Raw genomic sequence first — 24,304 nt, 5'->3', positions numbered from 1 at the left:
AGAACTAGCTTTCCATTTTCTTTGACAGTGGTTACCATTCAGCACTCCAGAACAATTACAGAAATCTGAAATCCTGCTTAGCCTCAATTTCCTTATCTGTAAAATGAAGATGATAACTGTGTACCCTATACGACATGTGAAAAAACACCACAGATTGTAACATTTCTAAAGGTATGAGTTATTACTACTGGTGGTAGGTGAGTGTCTATGTGTGCATTCTTTCATAAAAACAAAAGCAAAAATAAAAATCAGTCACCTTTGGGTTAAAATATCTACAAGACTGTGGTTGGGAACCTCCAAATAGGGCTATACGATAGTCATGTTTCTTTCTTCTAGGTCTTGTTCCTTCTACCAATTCTTCTCGATCCTCTGGAGACAGTAGATGATACCTCATTCCACCTGTAGAAAAACACACGGCAACTCTTTAAGAACTTCTAGCACTTTAATGCTTTGAAAAGAAAATACTCAGCCATAATACTGTACTTATTTCTGTAACTTTTTTTCATCATCCCTCTATAGCATCTGTGGAAAGAGTGAGGGGGAAGCGGCAGGAGAAATGTATAAGGACCTGAGTCCTAACCAATTTATTATTCTCAACAATCACTATTATTTTAAGACTGCCCCACCTACTTACCTGGTTTCTCAAGCAATAGCTGCCAAAATAATAATTATTGAAATCTAGCTCTCCTAACCCAGCAACTCTCAGTCTCAACTATAGATTAGAATCACATAGGGAATCCTTTAAAATATCTACACCTGGGCCCTACCACAGACCGATTAAAATCATCATTTCTGGCAACAGGCTCAGGCACTGATATTTTAAGAGCTCCATAAATCCTTGACCATTGGTTAAAAAATCCAGGACCATTGGTTCTGCAGCTTCAGCATCAAATTGGGAGCTTGTTAGAAATGCTGAATCCCAGACCCCAACCTGAATGAATCAGAATCTGCATTTTTAACAAAATCCCAAGGTAATTCAGATGCACATAAAACTTTGAGAAGCATTACCTTAGACAATTCTAAAAGCAAGGAGGATTCAGAACTATTGTGATCTAACAGGACTGTTTTCCTTCAGCAATTCCTTAATTTGGTCAAGTGTCACTTAACAATTAAAAACTGCCTGAAGGTGCCGTTTCAAATCAGTGTGGCAAAGGTCAGCTGTTCAATAAGTGATGTTAGACAACAATTTGGAGGAAAAAAATGTACCTCACCTCTCATTTCACTCTAAATTCCAAATAAATCACATATTTGCCCATGCAACAAAACAAAACACCCTCATAAATGTGGTAGAAGAACAATAGGACGATTTTTAATAAACAAGTCCAGAGTGGGAAAGCCTAAGAATGACACAAAACCTAGAATCTATGTACACACTTATGTACATAAAAACATTTTCATGTTTAATTACCGCATGGCAAAAAGAATAAACAAAATCAAGATAATGACAAACTAAGAAAATATAAATTATATGAAAGACAAATATAGAATGATCCTATTAATAAGATTAAGACCAGCAACCTAGTAGAAGTTAGATGAATTATCTGAACACAGTTCACAGACAAAGGACAAGTAACTTTTTTTTAGAGTCAAAATGATGGCAATTTTATTTCCTATATGTCTTTGAGGCAGACGGCCTCAGAGCCCAGCCCTTCTAAGAGACACTTGCTCTGCCTTATCCTCCTACACTGAGCAGAATAAGCTACAATATACACATTCTTCTGAAATCGTCCTTGACAAGGTAACACAGAAGGGGCCATAGATGGCCTCAACCAGTTTTAGCAGGTTTTCTACACCATCTTAACACTTCAAGTGACCTGTCAGCTCACTGAGTGAAAAATACATATAAGCACCCCACCTCTGGGTGGAGACTTAACATCCTGGGGAACCCAACCCATGACTAGAGAAAATGCATAGTCACCCCCAAGCCCTGAGCACCTGCTGGAAGGTCAATCTGAATATCCATGATTAATTTGCATTTCCTCATCTGCTCTCAGTAAAAGCCCACCTCTCCAAGCTTCCTGTAAGCAGTCTTGGAGGCTACAGCCCTTATTGCTCCTTTCCTTACATAAGGAAATAAAGGGTCTTTCCAATCTCCCACCTCGGCCTCTTGTTTATTGGCTGTAACACGTCAAGCTGAGGAGAACCTGGGGTTTCCACTCAGCAACATTTCAGTAACAAACTCATTTCGTTGCTTCACTTAGACAGGAACTAGGCTGAAGTGTTACCTTTGTACTATTCATTAAGTATATACCAAATGAGTCAATACTTTTAATAAAACTGTTATTAGAGAATGACAACATTATAGCAGGGATTTATGTTTTTCTACTCAGTTATAAAAGAGAAGTCCTGTGTTAATAGTTTCAATTACTACAGCTTGTATCAAATTGAAACATTTTGCACAATAATTTGTATAAACTATAGTTTCGATTTCAAATAATTCTAATTGATGCACTTCATCATTTAACCTATATTTATTTATTTTCCTTATTTTCAAGATTGGTCTGCTGAGCTTAAGGTTAAATAAGACATATTAATACCTATTTATGATTTCATAACTCTTGACTTTTCTTATAAAATGCCCATGTTAATAAACTGTATTTTACTATACTTTTTTCCTGCATATATTGTTTTAAAGTACAGATATTCATAGGGATAAATTTGCATGCTAAAAAACATAATACTTTTCCCAAAATAATAAATTGAAAAAACTGTAAAGGAGATATTGTGAGGAACTGGGATCTTCAAGAGTGATACTACAAGCAACTCTTAAACATATGAAAGATAATCAACTGGTCTACTTAGAGAAATACAAGTTAAAACCATACCTTGTTCACTTATCAGCCATTGGCCAAGATCTAACTGGAACACAGCTACATTCCTACGTTGCTGGTGAAGGTGTGGATGGGTACAGCCTATCCAGAGGGCAATACAGCATGATCCATGAAAATTGCAAATGCATGCACCCTTTAACCCAGTAATTCCCCTTTAAGGAATTTATGAACCTAAAGTTCACTGTTAGGCAAGTGGTTACAAAATTATGGTAGACCCATACAATGAAAAATTATATGTGGCTGTTAAGAAGAATAAGGAAGCTTAATAATATGGGGCTCTGGTGGTGCAGTGGTTAAGAGCTATAGCTGCTAACCAAAAGGTTGGCAGTTTTAATTCACCAGCCTATGGAAACCCTATGGGGCAGTTCTACTCTGTCCTATAGAGTTGCTGAGTCAGAATCGACTTGATGGCAACGAGTTTGATTTTTTTTTTTTTTAAATATGTATACATGGGATGATTTCTAAGAAATAATGTGGAATGAAAAAAAGGAAGATGTAGAACAATACATGCAGTATGATACCGTTTGAGTTAAAAAAATTATATTTTTATGCATATATATTTTATATATGTAATTTATAATTATATATATAATATGTATAAGTAAATGATTGTGTATGTAAAGATTATCAGACTACCTGTAAAAGGATATACAAGATAATAATGGTAACCTCCCGGATAAGGGAATGAGGGGGTAGGGAACAGGGCTATCAGGGAGATTTACTTTTCACTATGTACTCTTTTATACCTTTTTGAAGTGTGTAGATGTGTAGTATTATCAATTCAAAAATAAAATAATGTAAAAAATTCTCAACACATGCAAAAAACTACTATACCTGAAGCTGTGCTGGTATTTACAGGAGGGATAGAGAAGACAAGTTTGGAGAACACTCTGTGAGTGAATGAAAATCAGTATCAATATTTAGCATTTCCTTTCATTTCAGAGTTTGAGAAGAAGCACTTTTGCATCAGAAATGCTGAAAACCTCAGCAGCTAAGGCTCTGGCGCATGCTCTCAATCAGGTGTCTGCAAACCTTTTCTGCAACAGGCCAGATAGTAAATACTTATAGACCACATATGGTTTCTGTTGCATATTCTTTGCTTTTAAAACAATCCCTACTAATGCAAAAACCACTTAGCTCACTGGGGGCCTTACAAAAACAGGCCGAAGGGCTGGATTTAGCCAGCGGGGCGTAGTTTGCTGACCCCTGCTCTAGGTCTAGGAGAGTGGTTCTCAAAGTGTGGTTCCCTGACCAGCAGCATCAGCACCACCTGGAAACTTGACAGAAACCCAAATTATCGGCCCCATCATCCCAGCCCCACACGTCTGTCAGTTTGTTGTACTGTGGTGGCTTGCGTGTATCTGTGATACTGGAAGCTAGGCCACTGGTATTTCAAATACCAGCAGGGTCACCCCTGGTGGACAGGTTTCAGCAGAGCTTCCAGACTCAGACTAGAAAGAAGGACCTGGTGGCCTACTTCTGAAAAAATTGGCCAGTGGAAGCCTTATGAATAGCAGCAGAACATTCTCTGCTGTAGTGCCAAAAGAGGGAAGACACTCAAAATACGAATGGGGAACAGCTGCCTCCTCAAAGTAGAGTCGACCTTAATGACGTGGAAGGAGTCAAGCTTTCAGGACCTTCATTTGCTGAGGCGGCAAAACTCAAAATGAGAATAAACAGCTGCAAACATCCATTAATAATTGGAACATGGAATGTATGAAGTATGAATCTGGGAAAATTGGAACTCATCAAAAATGAAATGCATACACATTGATATCCTAGGCATTAGTGAGCTGAAATGGACTGGTACTGGCCATTTTGAATTGGACAGTCATATGGTCTACTGTGCTGAAATTAAAGAGGAATGGAGTTGCATTCACTGTTAAAAAGAACATTTCAAGATCTATCCTGAAGTACAATGCTGTCAGTGATAGGATAATATCCATACACCTACAAGGATGACCAACCAGTTAATATGACTATTATTCAAATTTACGCACCAATCACTAATGAGGAAATTGAAGATTTTTACCAATTTCTGCAGTTTGAAATTGATCAAACATGCAGTCAAGATGCACTGATAATTACTAGTGATTGGAATGCAAAAGTTGGAAACAAAGAAGGATCAGCAGTTGGAAAATATGGCCTTGGTGACAGAAACGACGCCGGAGATCACATGATAGAATTTTGCAAGACCAACGACTTCTTCATTGGAAATACCTTTTTTCAACAACATAAATGACAACTATACATGTGGACCCTGTCAGATGGAATACACAGGAATCAAACTCACTACATCTGTGGAAAGAGATGATGGAGAAGATAAATTATCATCAATCAGAATAAGGCAAGGGGCCGACTGTGGTACAAACTATTAATTGCTTACATGCAAGTTCAAGTTGAAGCTGAAGAAAATTAGAGCAAGTCCATGAGAGCCAAAATATGACCTTCAGTATATCCCACTTGAATTTAGAGACCATCTCAAGAACAGATTTGACACACTGAACACTAATGACCAAAGACTAGACGAGCTGTGGAATGACATCAAGGACATTATACATGGAGACAGCAAAAGGTCATTAAAAAGACAGGAAAGAAAGAAAAGACCAAAATAGATGTCAGGAGAGACTCTGAAACTTGCTCTTGAATGTAGAGTTGCTAAAGGAAGAAATGACTAAGTAAAAGAGCTGAACAGAAGATTTCAAAGGGCAGCTCAAGAAGACAAAGTTAAGTATTATAATGAAATGTACAAAGACCCGGAGTTAGAAAACCGAAAGGGAAGAACACATTTGGCATTTCTCAAGCTAAAAGAACTGAAGAAAAAATTCAAGCCTTGAGTTGCAATACTGAAGGATTCTATAGGGAAAATAGTGAATGATGCAGGAAGCAGCAAAAGAAGATGGAAGGAATACAAAGAGTCATTGTACCAAAAAGAAATTAGTTGATGTTCAACCATTTCAGGAGGTAGCATATGATCAAGAACCGATGGTACTGAAGGAAGAAATCCAAGCTACACTGAAGGCATTGGCGAAAAGCAACTGACAGAATACTAATTGAGATGTTTCAACAAACGGATGCAGTGCTGGAGGTGCTCACTCGTCTATGTCAAGAAATTTGGAAGACAGCTTCCTGGCCAACCAACTGGAAGAGATCCATATTTGTATCCATTCGAAAGAAAGGTGATTCAACAGAATGCGGAAATTATCGAGTAATATCAATATCACACAGAAGTAAAATTTTGCTGAAGATCATTCAAAAGTGGTTGCAGCAGTACATCAATAGGGCCAGTGAACTGCCAGAAGTTCAAACCGGATTAAGAAGAGGACATGGAAATAGGGATATCATTGCTGATGTCAGATGGATCTTGGCTGAAAGCAGAGAATACCAGAAAGATGTTTACCTGTTTTACTGGCTACGTAAAGGCATGTGACTGTGTATCATAACAAATTATGGATAACACTGCGAAGAATGGGAATTCCTGAACACTTAATTGTGCTCAGGAGGAACCTATACATAGACCAAGAGGCAGTTGTTCGAGCAGAACAAAGGAATACTGCATGGTTTCAAATCAGGAAAGGTGTGTCAGGATTGTATCCTTTCACCATACTTATTCAATCTGTATGCTAAGCAAATAATCCGAGAAGCTGGACTGTATGAAGAATGCGGCATCAGGACTGGAGAAGACTCATCAATAACCTGCCATATGCAGATGATACAACCTTGCTTGCTGAAAGTGAAGAGGACTTGAAGCACTTACTGATCAAGATCAAAGACTACAGTCTTCAGTATGGATTGCGCCTCAACATAAAGAAAACAAAATCCTCAAATAAGCAAAATCATGATAAATGCAGAAAAACTGAAGTTGTCAAGGATTTCATTTTACTTGGATCCACAATCAACGCCCATGGAAGCAGCCGTCAAGAAATCAAATGATGTATTGCATTGGGCAAATCTGCTGCAAAGACTTCTTTAAAGTGTTAAAAAGCAAAGATGTCACTTTGGGGACTAAGGTATGCCATACCCAAGCCATGGTATTTTCAATCACCTCATATGCATGTGCAAGCTGGACAATGAATAAGGAAGACCAAAAAAGATGCCTTTGAATTATGGTGTTGGCGAAGAATACTGAATATACCACAGACTGCCAGAAGAATAACTAAATCGGTCTTGGAAGAAGTATAGCCAGAATGCTCCTTCGAAGCAAGGATGGTGAGACTTTGTCTCACATACTTCGGACATGTTATCAGGAAGGGCCAGTCCCTGCAGAAGGACATCATGCTTGTTAAAGCAGTTGTTGTTGTCAGGTGCTCTTGAGTCGGTTCCAACTCACAGTGACCCTACGTACTACAGAACCAAACACTGCCTGGTCCTGCACCATGCTCACAATCGTAGTTATGCTTCAGCCCGTGTTGCAGCCACTGTGTCCATCCATCTCACTGAGGGTCTTCCTCTTTTTCACTGACGCTGTACTTTACCCAAGCATGACGTCCTTCTCCAGGGATTGATCCTTCCTGACATGTCCAAAGTATGTGAGACACAGTCTCGCCAACCTTACTTCTAAGGAGCATTCTGGGTGTACTTCTTCCAACACAGATTTGTTTGTTCTTTTGGCAGTCCATGGTATATTCAATACACCAATGGTAAAGTAGATGGTCAGCGAAAAAGAGAAAGACTCTCAACAAGATGGATTGACACAGTAGCTGCAACAATGGGCTCAAGCATAATAATGACTGAGGATGGTACAGGACTGGGCAGTGTTTTTTCTGTTGTACACAGGGTTGCTATGAGTCGGAAATGACTCAACGGCACCTAACAACATCATCTCAGATCTCCTGAATCAGAAGAGTTTGAGAGCCACTGGGTAGAAGGCCTTCACACAGGCTGCAGGCATGCTGTGTAATCTATAACTACCATACTCCCAACAAGAGAAGGCAGGTACAAGAGATGGAGAGAGAGAAGGAGGGAACTGTTTGTAGTCAACAGGCCAGTAAGTAAAAGTGGCTGACTGTAGCCAACTGTGCTGACCCCTGGAGGAAGGACAAGCTATGGCACCCTCCTGCTGATAAGCTTTTTCTCTCCAAGGATAGAGCTGGGGACAAACACTCTGGCACCTGTCCCCTGAGGAGCTCCTTACTCCTTAGGCTTATCGGAGTTATTCCTTTGAGAGTTAGGCATTATCATTTGTCAATTTTTAATAAGATCTTGGTCTGGTCCATTATGGTGACTCTGAATGTATATTTCATTTTTATTTTATATCTGATTTTCTTTTAATTGTAAACTGTTTTAGCTTCGTTTTATTTATCACCTCTTCTGTTTTTTTTTTTTTTTTTGGCTTTAACAGAAAAATTTATTTTCTCACAGTCTAGTAGGCTAGAAGTCCAAATTCAGGGCATCAGCTCCAGGGGGAGGCTTCCTGTCTCTGTCAGCCTTCTCATCACTCTTCCCTTGGTCTGGGAGCAGCATCTCAGCGTGGGAACCTCAGGTCCAAAGGATGTGCTCTACTCCTGGTGCTGCTTTCTTGGTGGTATGAGGTCCCCAATTCTCTGCTTCCTTCCCTTTCATCTCACCTCTTCTTAAAAGTAAACCCAAGTCAGACAGTAGGAAGGCAAGTGACAATCAGAACAAGGGAGGCGGGAGGCCTTCTTTTCCCCATTTAGTTCTGCCCAGAACCTAAAGCTTGGAAGAGTCTCAGCTGCCTGTGCTTAGTCAAGGAGTTGGAGAATGACTGACTATTCTTTATTAAAAAAAGAAAAAGAAAAAATTATAATAAACTTGGCAACTCAAAGAAACTTAATGACAAAACTTGCTACTTAAGAGTCTAATCCTCACACTTGATTGAATTTCTGGAATAATCCTGCTATCTTGTTTCTAAATTCAGAATCCACGTAAGAACTGAACACTATATTCTGACTGAGACTGGCTAGTTGTCTTCAACAGCTCACACCATATATGAAGAAATAGGTAGAGCTTTTTATCCAATGAAAGTCTAAGGCCAGGAAAATAACACATAGTTTAATATCAGTAAGACCTGATATTAAAATGCACGAAATCCAAATGAGGAAAGCCCTAAAGGCATTTCCTTGGCCCCGATTTTCTTTCACCTTTCTGCACCTAAGACACTAGTGACTATCTTATGTACTACCTCTTAAAATTCTCTACACCCTGGTTTCAAGACACCACCCTTTGGTTTAATTAACTCTGTGAATTCTCTTTTCCTGGTTCTTTTCATCCTTCTACCCCTTAAATGTGGGTATTTGTAAGCAGCCCTGGTGGCACAGTGGTTAAGAGCTTGGCTGCTAACCAAAAGGTCAGCAGTTCGATCTACCAACCGATCCTTGGAAACCCTATGGGGCAATTCTACTCTGTCCTATAGGGTGCTTTGAGTTGGAATCGACTTGATGTCAACGAGCTTGGTCCTTTACTCATATTCTCTTCTCTTTCCATTGACAACCTTAACCAAAAAACCAAACTTGTTGCTGCTGAGTCAATTCTAACTCACAGTGATCCTACGGGACAGAGGAGAACTGCCCCATAAGGTTTCCAAAGAGTGGCTGGTGGATTTGAACCAATCTTTTGGTTAGCAGCTGCAACTCTCCATAGCTCTTAACCACTGTATCACCAGGGCTCCTTGACAACCTTAGTTGGGTTCAAATACTTTTAGTCTTTTTTCTATTTCATTTTTATTTAACAAAAAAGTATTATACTATACCTTGTTTTATGCTTGTCAATTAAGAAAAATTTCCATATTATTATTCTCCTAAAATATTTTTAGTAACTATATAGCATTCCATTGTATAGATATAATATTTTTTCAATCTAGGGGGCAATATTGGGTCAACTTATTGAAAATCACAACAACACTATTAAGCAGTAATGGTGTGATAAGTCTAATGGAAATTTTACTTAACTTCTAAATCAAGAAGCAAGTGATACTATGTAATAATTAGGATACTCCAACTTATTACCATTCTTGAGGATATCTTAGGCAGGGGTGAAAGTGCTCGTTTCTCTTTTATTTATTTCCTTTAACTTTGTGCCTCAGCTAGCGATAAACAAAACAGCCAGATGAGGTACCAAAAACAACTTAAAGGTTCAAAGTAAAATTTAACTACCTTCTAGGAGAGGCTTTCTCACTCATCACATATAAACTGAAATCTATACTTCTGTCCCATTTATAGGTAATTGTACATATGGATTTTTCTTTGAATAAGATTAACGGGAATTCAAGTAGAGCCTAAAGAATTAACAGGAGTAAACTTAACTCAGCATATCACAGTCATTATGTTATGTATTTCATGTCTGTTTAAAGAACAATCTAAACTTCCACTTACAGCAGTAGGATAGATTAGACTTTCAGAAATAACCTCTCACTACAAAGTAACTATAAATGCTGGAAAGAATAAAACAAATATCCTTTTAAATGCAAGCTAAGATCCCAAGAGATCAGAAGGCCAAAAATGAGGGAGCTAAACACCAGCATGGTGAGCATAAAGAGACCCTGGAGCTACTCTGAGGGCCTTTGATAGTACTGGAAACCTTGAAATTGTTCCTGTTAGCTATATGAGGGAGAGGAGATAAGGTCTTGGACCTGTACAAGCCAATGAGTTAGAAATGAGATCTCTGACTAAAGCTGGATCACCTGGATTGGTTATACTTTCAGTGAAAAGACAGGCTAAGAAAAAACCCCACCTGCTGGCAAAGGAAGGAACAGTAACTTGTCTGTTTCAATTTCAGCTACAGGTAGAGATAGTCTTCCTCCCCTAAAAATTTATGACAGCTTTGCCCTCAAGCAAGTCTGAGGTCCCAAGCCCTACCTGCAAGTCTAGGAAACTACAAGCCAAGACATTAATTCAAAGTAGTCCTGGAATGTTGTGCTCCAGGGTACTTGGCAAAAACAAACACTATTCTTTTGAGTAGAACAAAAAAGACACCAGGAACACAGCTCTCAACTCATAATTCAAGTTTACAAAACAGATAAATTAAACTACCAAGAGTAAGCTGAGAGAACCAACAAATATCATTTGGTCTTCAAGATTTCAGATATGGGTATTATCAAACACAGATCAAAAATAACTATATTTAAAATTTTAAAGAAATAAAAGAATTGAAAACATGTAAAAGGAAAAAAAGACAATTGGAAATGACCAGGGAGATTTGGAAAAATTTAAATATTCGATTAATTAAAAAGCCACAGAGAAAATTCATATGATCTATAGGGGATGAAAATGAGACTGTGGGCAGACGTTAACAGCGTTGATGAAAGCATGGTGGAATAATATCTTCAAAGTGTTGGCAGCACGTATGTTTACCTAGAATTGCATGACCAGTTAAAATTACACTTAAGAATAGAGTGAATAAAAACTAAATACAGATAACCAAAAACAGTTTACTATGTAAAGGATGTTCTTGAGGAATATGGAAAATAATCTCAGAAGAAAGGTCTAAGATGCAAGAAAGAAGGGTGGGCAAATAGACTGGCAAACACAGATAAATATAAACATGCACTCACTATATTTAAAAAAAGATTATAATATCCCATTTGGAAGGTTAAAATAAATTTCAACTGGATATAAGGTTTAAAAGTAAAAAAAGAAATTCATAAATGCACAGAAGGAAAATTTCGGTGATTAAAAAAAATCATCTCGGAATAGAGAAGACCTTTCCAACCATATCACAAAAGCCAGATATCACAAAGCTGCTGTTTACAAAGGTAGAGAAACTAAAAGTAATTTTTACATTCTATCACACATATCCCTATAAAATAAGACCAAGGCTCAGTCTCCTTCAGGCGTACAGCTGAGAACCCCAATGAAGTATCTAGAAGACCAAAGACTTGAATGTTTCTTTCTGGTTACTCAGTCTGATCCATTCTAAAGGGCTTTAGGCCCATGAGAAACTGGCCACATGATTAGGTTATAAAAGGATATAAAAGAATATTAAGTCAACTTACTTATCACCATCTTAAGGCATTCAGGATTGTCTTGAATAAGTGGTTCAGCTTGTACCGTTTTACTTAAGAAATTCTTTGATATAAGAGGAAACCTGACTTTAGCAAGGATATCAACCATAAACGGCTGGCGATTAGGTTCATCATATTTCAACCACCTGACTGCAGCATCATAAACCTAAGGGGCAAAAACAGCATAGTAAAATCCACGGACGGCAGCAATATCTCTAATTACCTATGTTTACTGTCTCATTGGAGGAGGAGAACCTCATTAGAGACAACCACTTATTCCCAATATTTTGTTCAAATATTTGCTTTTATCCCCAAACACCTGCCTATACTTTAGAACATTTATACATTGCTCTAGTGATTCTTGTAGGTAATTTGTTTCCCAGAACTAACTACTACTACATAATGTAATGACAGGAGGACGTTGAATTTATGACTATTACTCTTTTTTTTTTTTTTTAAACAAAATAGCTTCCTTTTTGGAAGGAGATCTGATGTACATCTGTACAGAAAAAAACCTATTGGTCAATAATAATTTCAATATATGCTCACTTGGTACCAAGAAAATAGGTTAATTTCCCAAGAGGTTTTTCACCCCAGGAGATATGAAGGTCACACATAATTTTATTTCAATCTTTTATTCTTGAATTGTGAACTGGTAGATATATCTGTGTTCCAGAAACTTTAAGATATACAAATTCTATACTTAAAAATAAAGCACAGGATATTGTCTTCCAAAATAACACCGTAGCGTTCATTTAACTGCATTGTACAAGTCCAAGTTTATTAACAGGATATGATTTACAAATCATTAAACACATTAAAAACAAATCTATTAGCTCATATACACACATTTACCACACACTCAAATTGTCTGAGCTGGTTAATTGTGGGGTGGTATTAATAAGGCTCAAGTTCTGATCTCCCTATGAGTTTATTTTTATGTGAATTGGTCTACTTTTTAAATAAACTTTTTATTTTAGAACAGTTTTAGATGTATAGAAAAGATGCAAAAATAGTACAAAGAGCTCTTACATACCCTGAATCCAACTGTTAAGATGTTACATTAATATGATATATTTATCACAACTAATGAACGACTACTGACACACTGTGACTAACTAAGGCCATATTTCTTTCAAGGAACCCTGGTGGCCCAATGGTTAAGTGCTCAGCTGCTAACAGAAAGGTTGGCAGTTCGAACCTACCCAACAGCTCTGCTGAAGGAAGACCTGGCAATCATCTCCTTTAAAGATTACAGCCTAGGAAACCCTATGGGGCAGTTCCACTCTGTCCCATAGGATCACTGTAAGTCGAAAATCGACTCAATGGCAGTAACCACCATCACCACCTTTTTTCAGATTCTTTAGTTTTTATCTAAAGAAGTTCTACCCCAGGGCCCTGTCCAGGATACCTCATTACATTTAGTTATCATGTCACCACAGGCTCCTCTAGACTGACAGTTTCTCAGACTTTCCTTGTTGTTGGTAACCTTGACAGTTTTGAGGAGTTCTGGTCAGGTATTTTGTAGTATGTCCTTTAACTTGGGTTTGATATTTTTCTCATGATTAGGCTAGAGCTAGGGTTTTTTGGGGGGAAGACTAGAACAGTGGAGTCCCATTCTCATCACATTTTATCAAGAGTACGTGCTATCTACATAATTTATCACTGATGATGTTAACCATGACCATCTGGCTGAGGCAGTGTTTTGTTAAGTTTCTTCAGTCTAAAGTTACTCTCTTCCTCCCTTTCCACACCGTGTATTAGTCAATTAATTTTGATTATGGAACTGAGTTTTTTCTTTCTGCCAGTCAGAACCCCCAGTTCCAACCTGCCAACTTTCAGATTGATACTCTGAACCATGATGAAGACTGGGGAAAAGAACATAGGTTAGTACAAACTTTTATCTTTAGAACAAAAGTAACCCAAAGCACATGATCGTCTTATAGTACCTGCAGTAGTTTCAGCGTAGCGCAAACTGTTAAGCACTGAACCAGTAGCCGAAAGGTTGGTGGTTTGAACTCACCTACAGGCACCTTGGGAGACACATCTGGTGATCTGCTTCTGAAAGGTCACAGCCTTGAAAACCTTAGGAGCAGTTCTATTCTGCACAATGGGGTTGCTATGAGTTGGAACTGACTCAAAGGCCACTAAAAATAGCAAGAAGTTTCCTATTGTTGCTATAACAAATTACCACAAACTTAGTGGCTTAAAACAACACACATTTATTATCTTACGGTTCTGCAAGTTAGGAGTCTGAAGCAGGTCTCACTGGGTTAAAATAAAGGTTCCAGTAGGGCTGTGTTCCTCTGGAGGTTCTAGGAGAGAATCCATTTCTTTGCCTTTTCCAACTTCTAGTGGCCGCCTGCATTCCTTAGCTTGTGGCCCCTTCCTCCATCTTCAAAGCCAGCAATAGCCAGTCTAGTCTTTCTCACCTTGTATCCTCTGACACTGACTCTTTTGCATCCCTCATCCATATTACATTGGGCCCAACCAGATAATCTCTCCCTCTCAAGACCCTTAACTAAATTACATCTGCAAAGTCCCTTTTGCCATGTAAGGTAACACTGACAGGTTCTAGGGATTAGAATATGGATATCTTTGGGAGAGACATTATTCTGCCTACCATGGTACCCAACAGCTTTATCACTATCAAAATGGTCTATCTCTCAAATAGTCAGTCCTTACAAGCACCCAAGGCTTACTCTTCCTATGAAACAGACTTTGGAACAGGGCTTTGAACCCGTTCTGCCCGGTTCAGTCATCATCAAGGAAATGTCACTGGAACAGATCTCAACTTTTAAAGTTAGGGTGAACTGGAAAGATACCTGGAATGGGAAAAATTATGGGTCAAAGCCCTGCCTAAAACTTAATCTCCTTCTTAGAGAACAAGTGCAGCGTACATGTTGCACAGCAACCTAATCTCTTGCCCTCGGATTTTGAGCACAGCCTGAAGCAGTGCTGCCAAGGTCAAAGATGGCGGCCTACCGTGCCACTTTGAATGTGTGTTGTTCTCTTACACTCCTGCCAATAATCCAACCTCACACATCAGGCTCCTGAAAGGGCTCTCACTACGCATCTTCTGAGTTTCCCATTCCAGGGCTTTGAGCCGTAATTTCTCCATTCTGGGTACCGTGCTGAACATCTGCAAACTGTAAAACTTTGGGTCTGTTCCCATTTCGCTTCATTGGTCATGACTGAACTGGTTCGAATTGGTTTGAAGCCCCACTATGGAATTCCCTATTTAGTGTGAAAAAACATATTCTCTCCTAATGGGATTCTTTTCCTTGTCATGTACCCAAACATGAGGTATAAGGAGTCAATAAGGACATTTTTACTAAGGAAAATGCAGGAGGGTAATGTAGTCACCTGATCCTCTGCTCTCACAGTCAGAGTATCCTGGTTGAGGAGGTGTGTTACTCGCTTAACATCAAGTTGTAGAAACTCATCAGTTTTGTAAACTTCAGTAAAATGCTGATGAATAAAGTCATCTGCAGTTGCTTTCAATTCAGGACAGTCTAGACACTCTGCTAGAACACTTATACCTAAACACAGAAAGAAAATAAAAGAACAGAAAATTGCTTTTACAAAAAATATACCTTTGAAGATAAAGTATGACTTCATGAAAATTAGACTGAATCAATTTCATAAATCTGATTATGCCTGATAAGAAAACTTTTACTATTACCTTATTTTTCTTGACCGAATGCACTGATGAAAACTTCCAGCACAAAGTTGAATAGTACATGTTTCCCTGTAAAAAATATTTGCTGTAGGTTTCTGACACTTACAAGTTAATGAGGTATTCTATTTCTAGTTTAAAAGTTTTTTTTTTTTAAACATCAGGAATAGGTACTGAAAACACAAAGGTATTTTCAGCATCTGTTACGATTATATTTATTTTTCTCCCATAACTCGTTAGCATAGTAAGTTACATTAAAAGATTTTTTAACATTCAGTCATTCTGGCATTTCTGAAATAACTCCTACCTGATTAAGAACCGTTCTTTCTAAAAATACAGTCATTGCTGGTTTTAATTTGCTCATCTTTTTTTTTTTTTTTAGTGTTTTTAAATAGCAGTGTTTTTAAGTGAAAGTAGCCTAAAGTTTTATGTGTGTTTGCATGTGTTCTTTGTCCAATATTGGCATCATGATACTACTATTCTTGTAGAATGAGCTGGAAACTTTCCTATCTTTATCTATAATTTAGAACAATTTAAATTACATAAGCATTAATCTATTCTTTGGAAGTCTGGTAGAATTAACCCATAAAACTATCAAACCTGGAGCATTCACCAGAAAAAGATCTTTACCTTTTCAATTGTTTCTGAGGTTACTAGTTTCAGGTCCTCTACTTTTAAAGACAATTTTGGTTGTCTTTTGCTTTCATACCTATAATTCTAATTCTTGATGTTTGTTCTTTGATCTTCTCTTCTTGATCTGATTTGTTAAGTTTGTGATTATTTTATACTCTTCTTTGAAACAATTAGCTTTTGTTTTTCTAGCCAAGTCTATGGTCGATTAGTTTTATTTTTCTATTTCATTAATTTATACTTTAAAGAGTATCTTTTTTTACTTTAAGTATTTAAAAAAAATTATTTTTCCTTCCTCCTTTAGCAGAATAGTTAGGTCAAAAAAGAGTAAAAATAAATGCATTTATTTTGAAATGACAAATTTTCTTCTAAGAAATGCTTTGATCATATTCTAAGAGTTTGATTTATTGTGTGCTTAATGTCCTAAGTTTCTATACATATACATACCCTGTAAGTTTATTTTCACTGCCTCTTTAAAAGTACTTTTCTAAATAACTCTTTTGTTAAATTTCTAAGTGTGTACAGAATAGGGTGGGAGAATAGTTATCCTTTTGTAGTAATTTCTGGTTTTACTGCACTGTCATCAGAACGTGGCCTCTGTCTCTTCTCTTTTAGATATTCAAGATTTTCTGCGGCTGGTGATCAGTATTTGTAAATACTCCAAAGGTGCCTAAAAACAATTAGGATTTTCTGATTACTGGGTAAAACCTTCTACATCTACCTAAACAAATTTGTGTTTTTCAAATCCTCACACCTTTCCCAAGCCTTCTGGGCAATTCTATGAGTTACTCAATACCTTTTCAATAAACTCCTCTTCTGTTTAAACCAGCAAAAGGCCATTTATTTTGCTTGTAACTAAGAAGACTGACTAGGTTCATTCCTTCCTTGAGTTCTTTATCTCTCACTTGGTGTAGTACTTCCCCCTATACTTTTCTCAGAAGGAATCTAGGTTATTATATGTTGTGTCCTTGAAATATTCCAAATAAACGATGTCTTGGGAATACAATCCTTTTTTCCTCCTCTTATCATTTGCAAACCTTGTGCTACTGTCTTCTAACTTTGTGTTGCAGACAAAAACTTATTCCCATTCTGATTCTCTTTCTTTCCTAAATAACCTGTTTTATCAGTTACCTATTGCTGCAAGACAATCCCCAAACCTGGTGGCTCAAAATAACAAAAATGTTATTATTTCTCACAATTCTATGCATCAGGTGAGTAGTTCTAGTCTGGGCTGGCTGGGGCTGGATGGTACAGAATGGCCTCATTCACATATCTGGTAATAGGCAAGCTGGTTGGTCCAGCAGGCCTCAGATAGGATAGCTCATCTCTGCCCCCCAGTGGTCTCCAGTCTTCACGAGCTCCCAGCAGCAGAGGAGGGCAAGCCACGTGTAAGCACCTTTCATGCTTCTGCTCATGTTACATTTGCTAATGCCCAGTGGGCTAAAGCAAGTCACATGGCCAAGTCCAGATTATAGGAGGAGAAAACCGACTCCCCTTCTTAACAGGAGGAGCTACCAAGTCACATTGCAAAGGGGTGTGCACATAGGGATGGTGTACATTTTTTGGTAATTTACCATACCTCTTTTCTCTGAAAGTTTATAAATTCTTTTTTTCTAATTAATTTTTTTTTATTGTAATAAAATACACACAAAATTTACTGTTAGAGACATTTAACACATTCACCATGCTGCCCCACCATCACCACTAACTAGTTCTACAACATTTTCATCATCCCAAATGTAAGTTCTCTCTTGATCGTTGGAAGTGAAAACTATCAGTAGGATATATCTAGAGAAGGGATATCGTAGTTCATTGATTAGATCTAGTACTCATTATAACTTAGTTTTTTTAAGTCCAAATAAGTTCCCTTCTATCATGTCTCTGATTACTGCTTTTCTTCCATCTGTTCCTTCTGGAACTCCTACTTTACACTAGTGCCCCTGTATCTTTCTTCCTAGTCTTTACGCTCCACTGCAACCTGTTCACTGTGGGTGTCCACTGTGGGTGAAATATTGGTGGCATAGCTTCCAGCATGATAGCAACATGCAAGCCACCACAGTATGACAAACTGACAGTGGGTGGTGGGTAGACAGACTAGGAAGAAAGGCCTGGTGATCCACTTCTAAAAATTAGCCAATGAAAACCTTATGGATCGTAACAGAACAACACTCAACTCACTTGCTTTGGAAACATCATTAGGAGGGATCAATTGCTAGAGGACATCATATATAGTGAAGCAGAGGGCCAGCGAGGGTGTGGGAAACCCTTTGTGAGATGGATTTGCACAACACCTGCAATGACTCTAACGTGCTTGCGGTTGTGAGGATGACACAGGACCAGGCAAAATTTCATTCGGTTGTACAGGAGGTTGCCATGAGTTGGAGTATACTTGACAGAAACTAACAACAACAATTTTCCTTCCATGTCTTTTATCTTTTCACTAATGGTTTCCATTTCTTTGCATTATTGTTTTGTATCATAAGGTAGTTTCCCCTGTTTGATCTTCTTTAGTAAGTTTTTTAGGAGTATCCTTTCTACTTTTCAATTAAATTGAATTTTAAAACTGGAAGATCTTAATTTTTTTTTACTCCCTTCAAATGTATCTGCCATGGATTGAATTGTGTCCCCCAAAAATATCTGTCGACTTGGCTAGGTCATGACTCTCAGTATTGTATGATTGTCTACCATTTTGTCATTTGATGTGATTTCCCTGTGTTGTATATTCTATCACGATAAAATGGATTAGTGACAGCTATATTGATGAGATATACAAGATTACATAGTGTCTTAAGCCTATCTCTTTTGAGATATATAAGAGAAGCAAGCAGAGAGACACGGGGACCTCATACCACCAAGAAAGCAGTGCTGGGAGCAGAGTGCATCCTTTGGACCTGAGGTTCCTGCACTGAGATGCTCCCAGACCAAGGGAAGACTGATGACAAGGACCTTCCTCCAGAGCTGACAGAGGAGAGAAAGCCTTCCCCTGGAGCTGACGCCCTAAATTTGGACTTGCAGTCTACAGGACTGTGAGAGAATAAATTTCTCTTTCTTACAGCCATCCACTTGTGGTATTTCTGTTATAGCAGCACTAGATGACTAAGACAGTATCCTTTCTACTTTTAATTTCCTTTCCATTTCTTACAATCAAATTTGCCTGCAAGAGCCATTCATTTTGGCTGTTTGGCTTGGTTTTCTCTCCCTGAAACTACTGGGTTCCTTTAACTTTACATGATCTTTGCCCGATTCCACAAGCTGCCCTACGTTCCTTTAGCACTTGTGCAAGTCAGACTGTTGTGATCTCTTGGACAGCAGAGAACTGACAGGTAGTGAAATCTAAGAGAGAGCTCTTCTCTAGTTGGCTTCCAGGGAGAGCCGTGCCCAGGGCTATACAGAAAGCAGGCACAAGCAGTTCCCCTGGGTACTGAATGGGTTGCCCTGGGCTCATCTGGCTGGGCCACTGTCTTCATCCAAAGCTTAGCCAGCTTTTAGGCTGCTGGGTTATTCTTCCCCTCCCAGCTTTGTAAACAATGATGACAGAAGCTATCCCTAGGTAAAACTCCTAACTGGTCTCCTCAGAAGCCTACAGCCTAAGATGTGCTTAGCACCAACTCACTCCAGGTGCTTTTTATCTCCACATCTACTCGCTACTTTAGCTGGTTTTCTTTCTAGTTGAATCAACTAAGAAGTGTAGAGAGCTAGGGAGTTAGAAAAGTATACTCAAGCCATCATCTTCCAAGATTTTACTTAAAATTAATTACCTTCTTATAATACATTTTATAAGAATATTTGTTTATAAGGGGGGAAATAAACTTAAATCTCAGGAATACAGAATTTTATTGATGAATGGAGCCCAAACTATGGCCCAGAGAGATGGGGGGACTCATCCTTGAATGTGTCTGTTGCACACGTGAGATCAGATGCTAGTCTTTTATGTACTAATATAGGTATCTTTTCAATATGTGGAGCCCTGGTGGCACAATAGTTAAGAGCTCAGTGGCTAATCAAAAGGTTGACAGTTCGAATCCACCAGCCACTCCTTGGAAATCCTATGGGGCAGTTCTACTCTCTTCTATAGCGTCACTATGAGTTGAAATTGACTGGATGGCAGTGGGTTTATTTTTTTTGTTTTGTTTTTCGATATGTACACTCGTGGCTACCTTTTAAAACATTTCATCATTATATTCATCTACATAGCTGTTCTCCTTCTTGCTTCCATCCAGTCCAATTCCTTTTCTGGATACCAGGCCAAGTCTCATTCTTATCCCCTCTGCCTGGCTTTGCCAACACCACCAGTTGTCATCAAGACGATTCTGACTCATGGTGACCCCATGGTAACCCCATGTGACTCATGCACTCCATAGGGTTTCAATGGCTGATTTTTTGGAAGTAGATTACCAGGACTTTCTTCCCAGGTGCTTCTGGGTAGACTATACTATTTGAATTTCAGTTCCGGCTCCTTCACATACTAGCTATGTGATCTCAGGCAAGTTACATAACCTCAACTTCCTTATCTGAGAAGTGGAGATGATGTGTCTGTGAGGATTAAATGAGACAATCCAAGTAAAATATCTAGCACAGATTTTTCTATATCATAAGTGCTTAAATAAAAGTAAACACTCATGTTTAGGTTATCATATACCACACCACCTCCAAATGCAATCCCTACTCCTTATCCCAGATACATGAAAACCCATTATTAAAGTCATTTTATATTCTGGAAAATGTTGATACAATACTCAATGGGCCTGTTGCTGCCCAGGTTAATATGTACTTCCCCAAGTTCCTCTTATAATTCATTACTAGAAAATGTCCTAGTGGGCAATGTCTTTAAGGTTAAAATGAGGATCTTATAACTATTTTTTTTTCTTTATTAAAACACATATGTGATTCCTTACCAAGACAATTTGAAGCATCCACTTGTTCTTTCAAAAAATCAACACACATTTTCTTCACGGGTTCAATTTGGTACTGGTTTGCTGCATCTAACAAAGATTGCACATTGTTGCTATTCACAGAAATCCTGCAAATTAAAGTGAATATTAATTTCCCACAAATTTTTATGGCTTAAATAATATTGCCGTAGAATATATTCTACTAGCACCTGAAATTAAACAAAAAATTAAAGTTTTCCAATCTTTGATGGTTGCTAGGGAAGGGAGGGGTGGAGGGGGGAAAAAACACCAAAAATATTAAAGTTTTCATTCCTATAATTAGTATGACATAGAATCCTCAAATCCCTCTGTTCTTGTAGTTCTTCATTTTGAAGAATTTGGAGCATGTCAGTTACAACAATGCTTTGCCATGACAGATGCCAATCTTGTTTCTCTAAAACAGAAATGATCCTTCTTAACTCACCTAGCAGTATAAGCAAACTCCACAAGTTGTTCAATAATGTCAGGTTCAGCATCTTTGAGTTCCACTTCAAAGGACTTTGATTCAAGCATGTTAGCTAAAATGAAAAGAAACAGAAAGGGCATCAGTTACTACCACTAGTTTAACTGAGGAACCAGAACATCCCAGGCCATGTTAAATATGAAGAATAACAGGACAAATTTCTCTGGAAGAAAATAACCTAGAAAGCCAAACATTCCCATAGTAAATGCAAATTCATTCTCTACACTTGAGATGTGTCTTAAATGAAAATAATCTAACAAATTAGTGTGTTGCTGTTGTGTGCTGTTGAGTCTATTTTTGACTCATAGCGACCCCATGTGATAGAGTAAAACTGCCCCACAGGGTTTTCTAGGCTGTAATCTTTATGGAACCAGACTGTTAGTTCTCTCTCCTGTGGAGTCAGCAGGTGGGTTCGAACCACTAACCTTTCAGTTAGCAGGCAAGTGCTTAACCACTGCGCCACCAGGGCTTCTTCTTAAAAAAAAGCCCAGGTCAACAGAGAGTTATAAAACTAGATTTAGTTTTTCCCCACCTCCTAAAATAATTTCATAGAACTCTTTTAAACTGCTACTAGCAAAGTTCTTCTGATATAGCTTGAACAAATCTACAAGAACAATGACAATTATATGTAAGTCATCTATAGACTGCAAAGCTCTCACATCTTCTAAAAACCTTGGCAGGTAGCCAGTGTACTAAAAAGAAAACTTGAGGCAGATATATTATATAATCTGATCAAACTCATAAACAGTACTAAGTAGGGGAACCAGAACTTGGGTCCAGTTCTCAACTCCACATCTAGGGTTCCTCCTAACTATGGTAAAACCTAAAGGTGGAACCTGTATAAGGCAGAAACCTGTCAGAGAAGGAAAACTCAAATATTATCTTCCACTAAAACAAGAGATAGAAAAGTGGTAAGACTGCACCCTGTCAAAGGCAGAAAACTTTCAAGACCCAGAAAAACAAGGCAGTCCCATCGAATTCTGGTTCTCACAGGCTTCACTGTATAAGCTGTATCTCATTTCTTTCTTTCTTTTTTTAAAGTTTAACTTGCTAAATAAAATGTCACAAGATTATCTGCTCTTTTGCTTTCCACCTGAGGTTAAGAAGAAAACCTCAGGCATTCAAGCAGAAGCCATTATTTTCATCAATAAGCTATCTGGCCCTTAGGTCTAATTAAAGGACATTTTTCTTTTGATCAATCATCATGATGATCACTTCTCAATCTCTTTACTGTTCTATGGCCTTAAGTTAAGTACTTTAGAAACTAGGAAAATGGCATATTTTCCTATAGACCCCACCTCATTCTGAAAGAAAAAAATGGTATGTTTTATCTAAAGATACTTACTTGTGAACATTAAGTTAAAAAAATGACTGGCTGCAGCAAGGACAACACGATGAGCAGGTATCTTTCTTTCCTGGACCATGAGAATCACATCACACAAAGTTTTCTAATCAAAAGAGAAATACATAAAATTAAAAGGGGCTCACTAGGCCTAGCTTAGTAATGCATATAAAACAGGGGGTCAGCGAATGCTTTACCTCTAATTTCTATTTAAATCCAGTCCTTTTTCCAGCACAGAATTTGTTTACAATGTAAGACATATGTAAGAAGGACTTACAGAGTTGCTATCATGTAGTATCAAAAATTAGCACTGAGTTCATATAGTTGGGAGAAAAAAGGAAAGAAAAGTTCTTTAGAATCAGAAAGGAGGAAGTCTACTAATTCTTTAGGGAAGCCAAAGATTTTTTTTTGTGTGTGACACAAATTCTAAAATAATTCCATGGTGAGCTTTTATGAGGGATATTATATGACATAATGACAATGTCCTTGAGTTTTTCAAACTCAACAATCTGCTTTTGCATGATTTTAAAAAATATCTATCTTTGATAAAATCCTGAGCATACTTTGTATTTCCCAAGCAAGTAGTCTTCCACACATCTAACCTGACAGAGAAACAACTCAGAATACATAGTAGATGAACCAAATGTTCATTGGGCGATCTTTTCCTACGTAACGCTTCTCTCAAATGCACTTCTGACAGGAGCTAGATGACAGCCAGTTTTAAATTTCTGACCAAGGCCAAAATGGCTGCTGGAAGAAGGCAGTTCTAGACTAAATACTTAATTACAATGTTGGAAAAATGGAACACTAGAGGAAAAAAGTTTAAGGCTTACTGGAACCCTTAAAGATGAATTTTAAGGAAAAGTAAAAGTCCTTTTTGACAAATAAAATTCCAATTTCTTAGTGAAGTTAAAGAAATAATGTACAGGTTAGGCTCAAAGAAAATTGGTTGTCTACAATGTATCAAGGACTATGCTAGGCACTGGGAATACAAGGCAAGTAATATATTCAGAGTAAAAAAAATCTTTTAACACTCACATCAAAAATGGTTTAGTACATCAGAGTATAAGGCATTTTGCACATTTTAAGTATTTTACTGAAACTATTAATCTAGTTTCTGACAGATACATCACTGCTATTTCCTACTTTATTACTTCATGAATAAAAATCTAAGACGACAATGCTTAGAATGAGAAGGAAGAATGGGCCCCAAATAGCAGGTTAAGAGATGAATGAAAGTTCATTTTTATAGATTCGAGATTACAGCCTAGGAAATCCTGTGGAGCAGTTCTACCCTGTCCTGTAGGGTTGCTATGAGTTGGAATTGACTCAACAACACATGACAACAACAACAACATATATGAGTAGCAGGCCATAAAGAAATATAAACAAGGAAAAAAAAATCCAAGTCATAGCAGTAATAATTAAATATCTAGAAATAAACTTAAGAAATATGAGGGATCTACATT

The 24,304-nt window shown here is 37.8% G+C and overlaps 1 protein-coding gene across 6 annotated transcripts in view; it reads right to left on the bottom strand.

The window, feature by feature from the left end:
* Window positions 1-24,304, bottom strand: part of KLHL7 (kelch like family member 7) — a 122,475-nt gene that overhangs the window by 23,592 nt on the left and 74,579 nt on the right. For all 6 annotated transcript variants that reach the window (XM_023732317.1, XM_023732319.1, XM_004377446.2 and 3 more), the window contains 6 exons: window positions 22,839-22,941; window positions 21,455-21,548; window positions 20,995-21,119; window positions 15,157-15,332; window positions 11,782-11,956; window positions 257-399 (listed from right to left, as the gene is read on the bottom strand). In XM_023732317.1, coding sequence (XP_023588085.1) covers window positions 257-399; window positions 11,782-11,956; window positions 15,157-15,332; window positions 20,995-21,119; window positions 21,455-21,548; window positions 22,839-22,941 — 816 coding nt within the window. The remainder of the gene's footprint in view (window positions 1-256; window positions 400-11,781; window positions 11,957-15,156; window positions 15,333-20,994; window positions 21,120-21,454; window positions 21,549-22,838; window positions 22,942-24,304) is intronic.

Source organism: Trichechus manatus, unplaced genomic scaffold (assembly GCF_000243295.1).
Source record: "Trichechus manatus latirostris isolate Lorelei unplaced genomic scaffold, TriManLat1.0 scaffold00050, whole genome shotgun sequence".
In the NCBI taxonomy this organism is placed as follows: Eukaryota; Metazoa; Chordata; class Mammalia; order Sirenia; family Trichechidae; genus Trichechus; species Trichechus manatus.
This window is presented reverse-complemented; position numbering and strand designations above follow the sequence as displayed.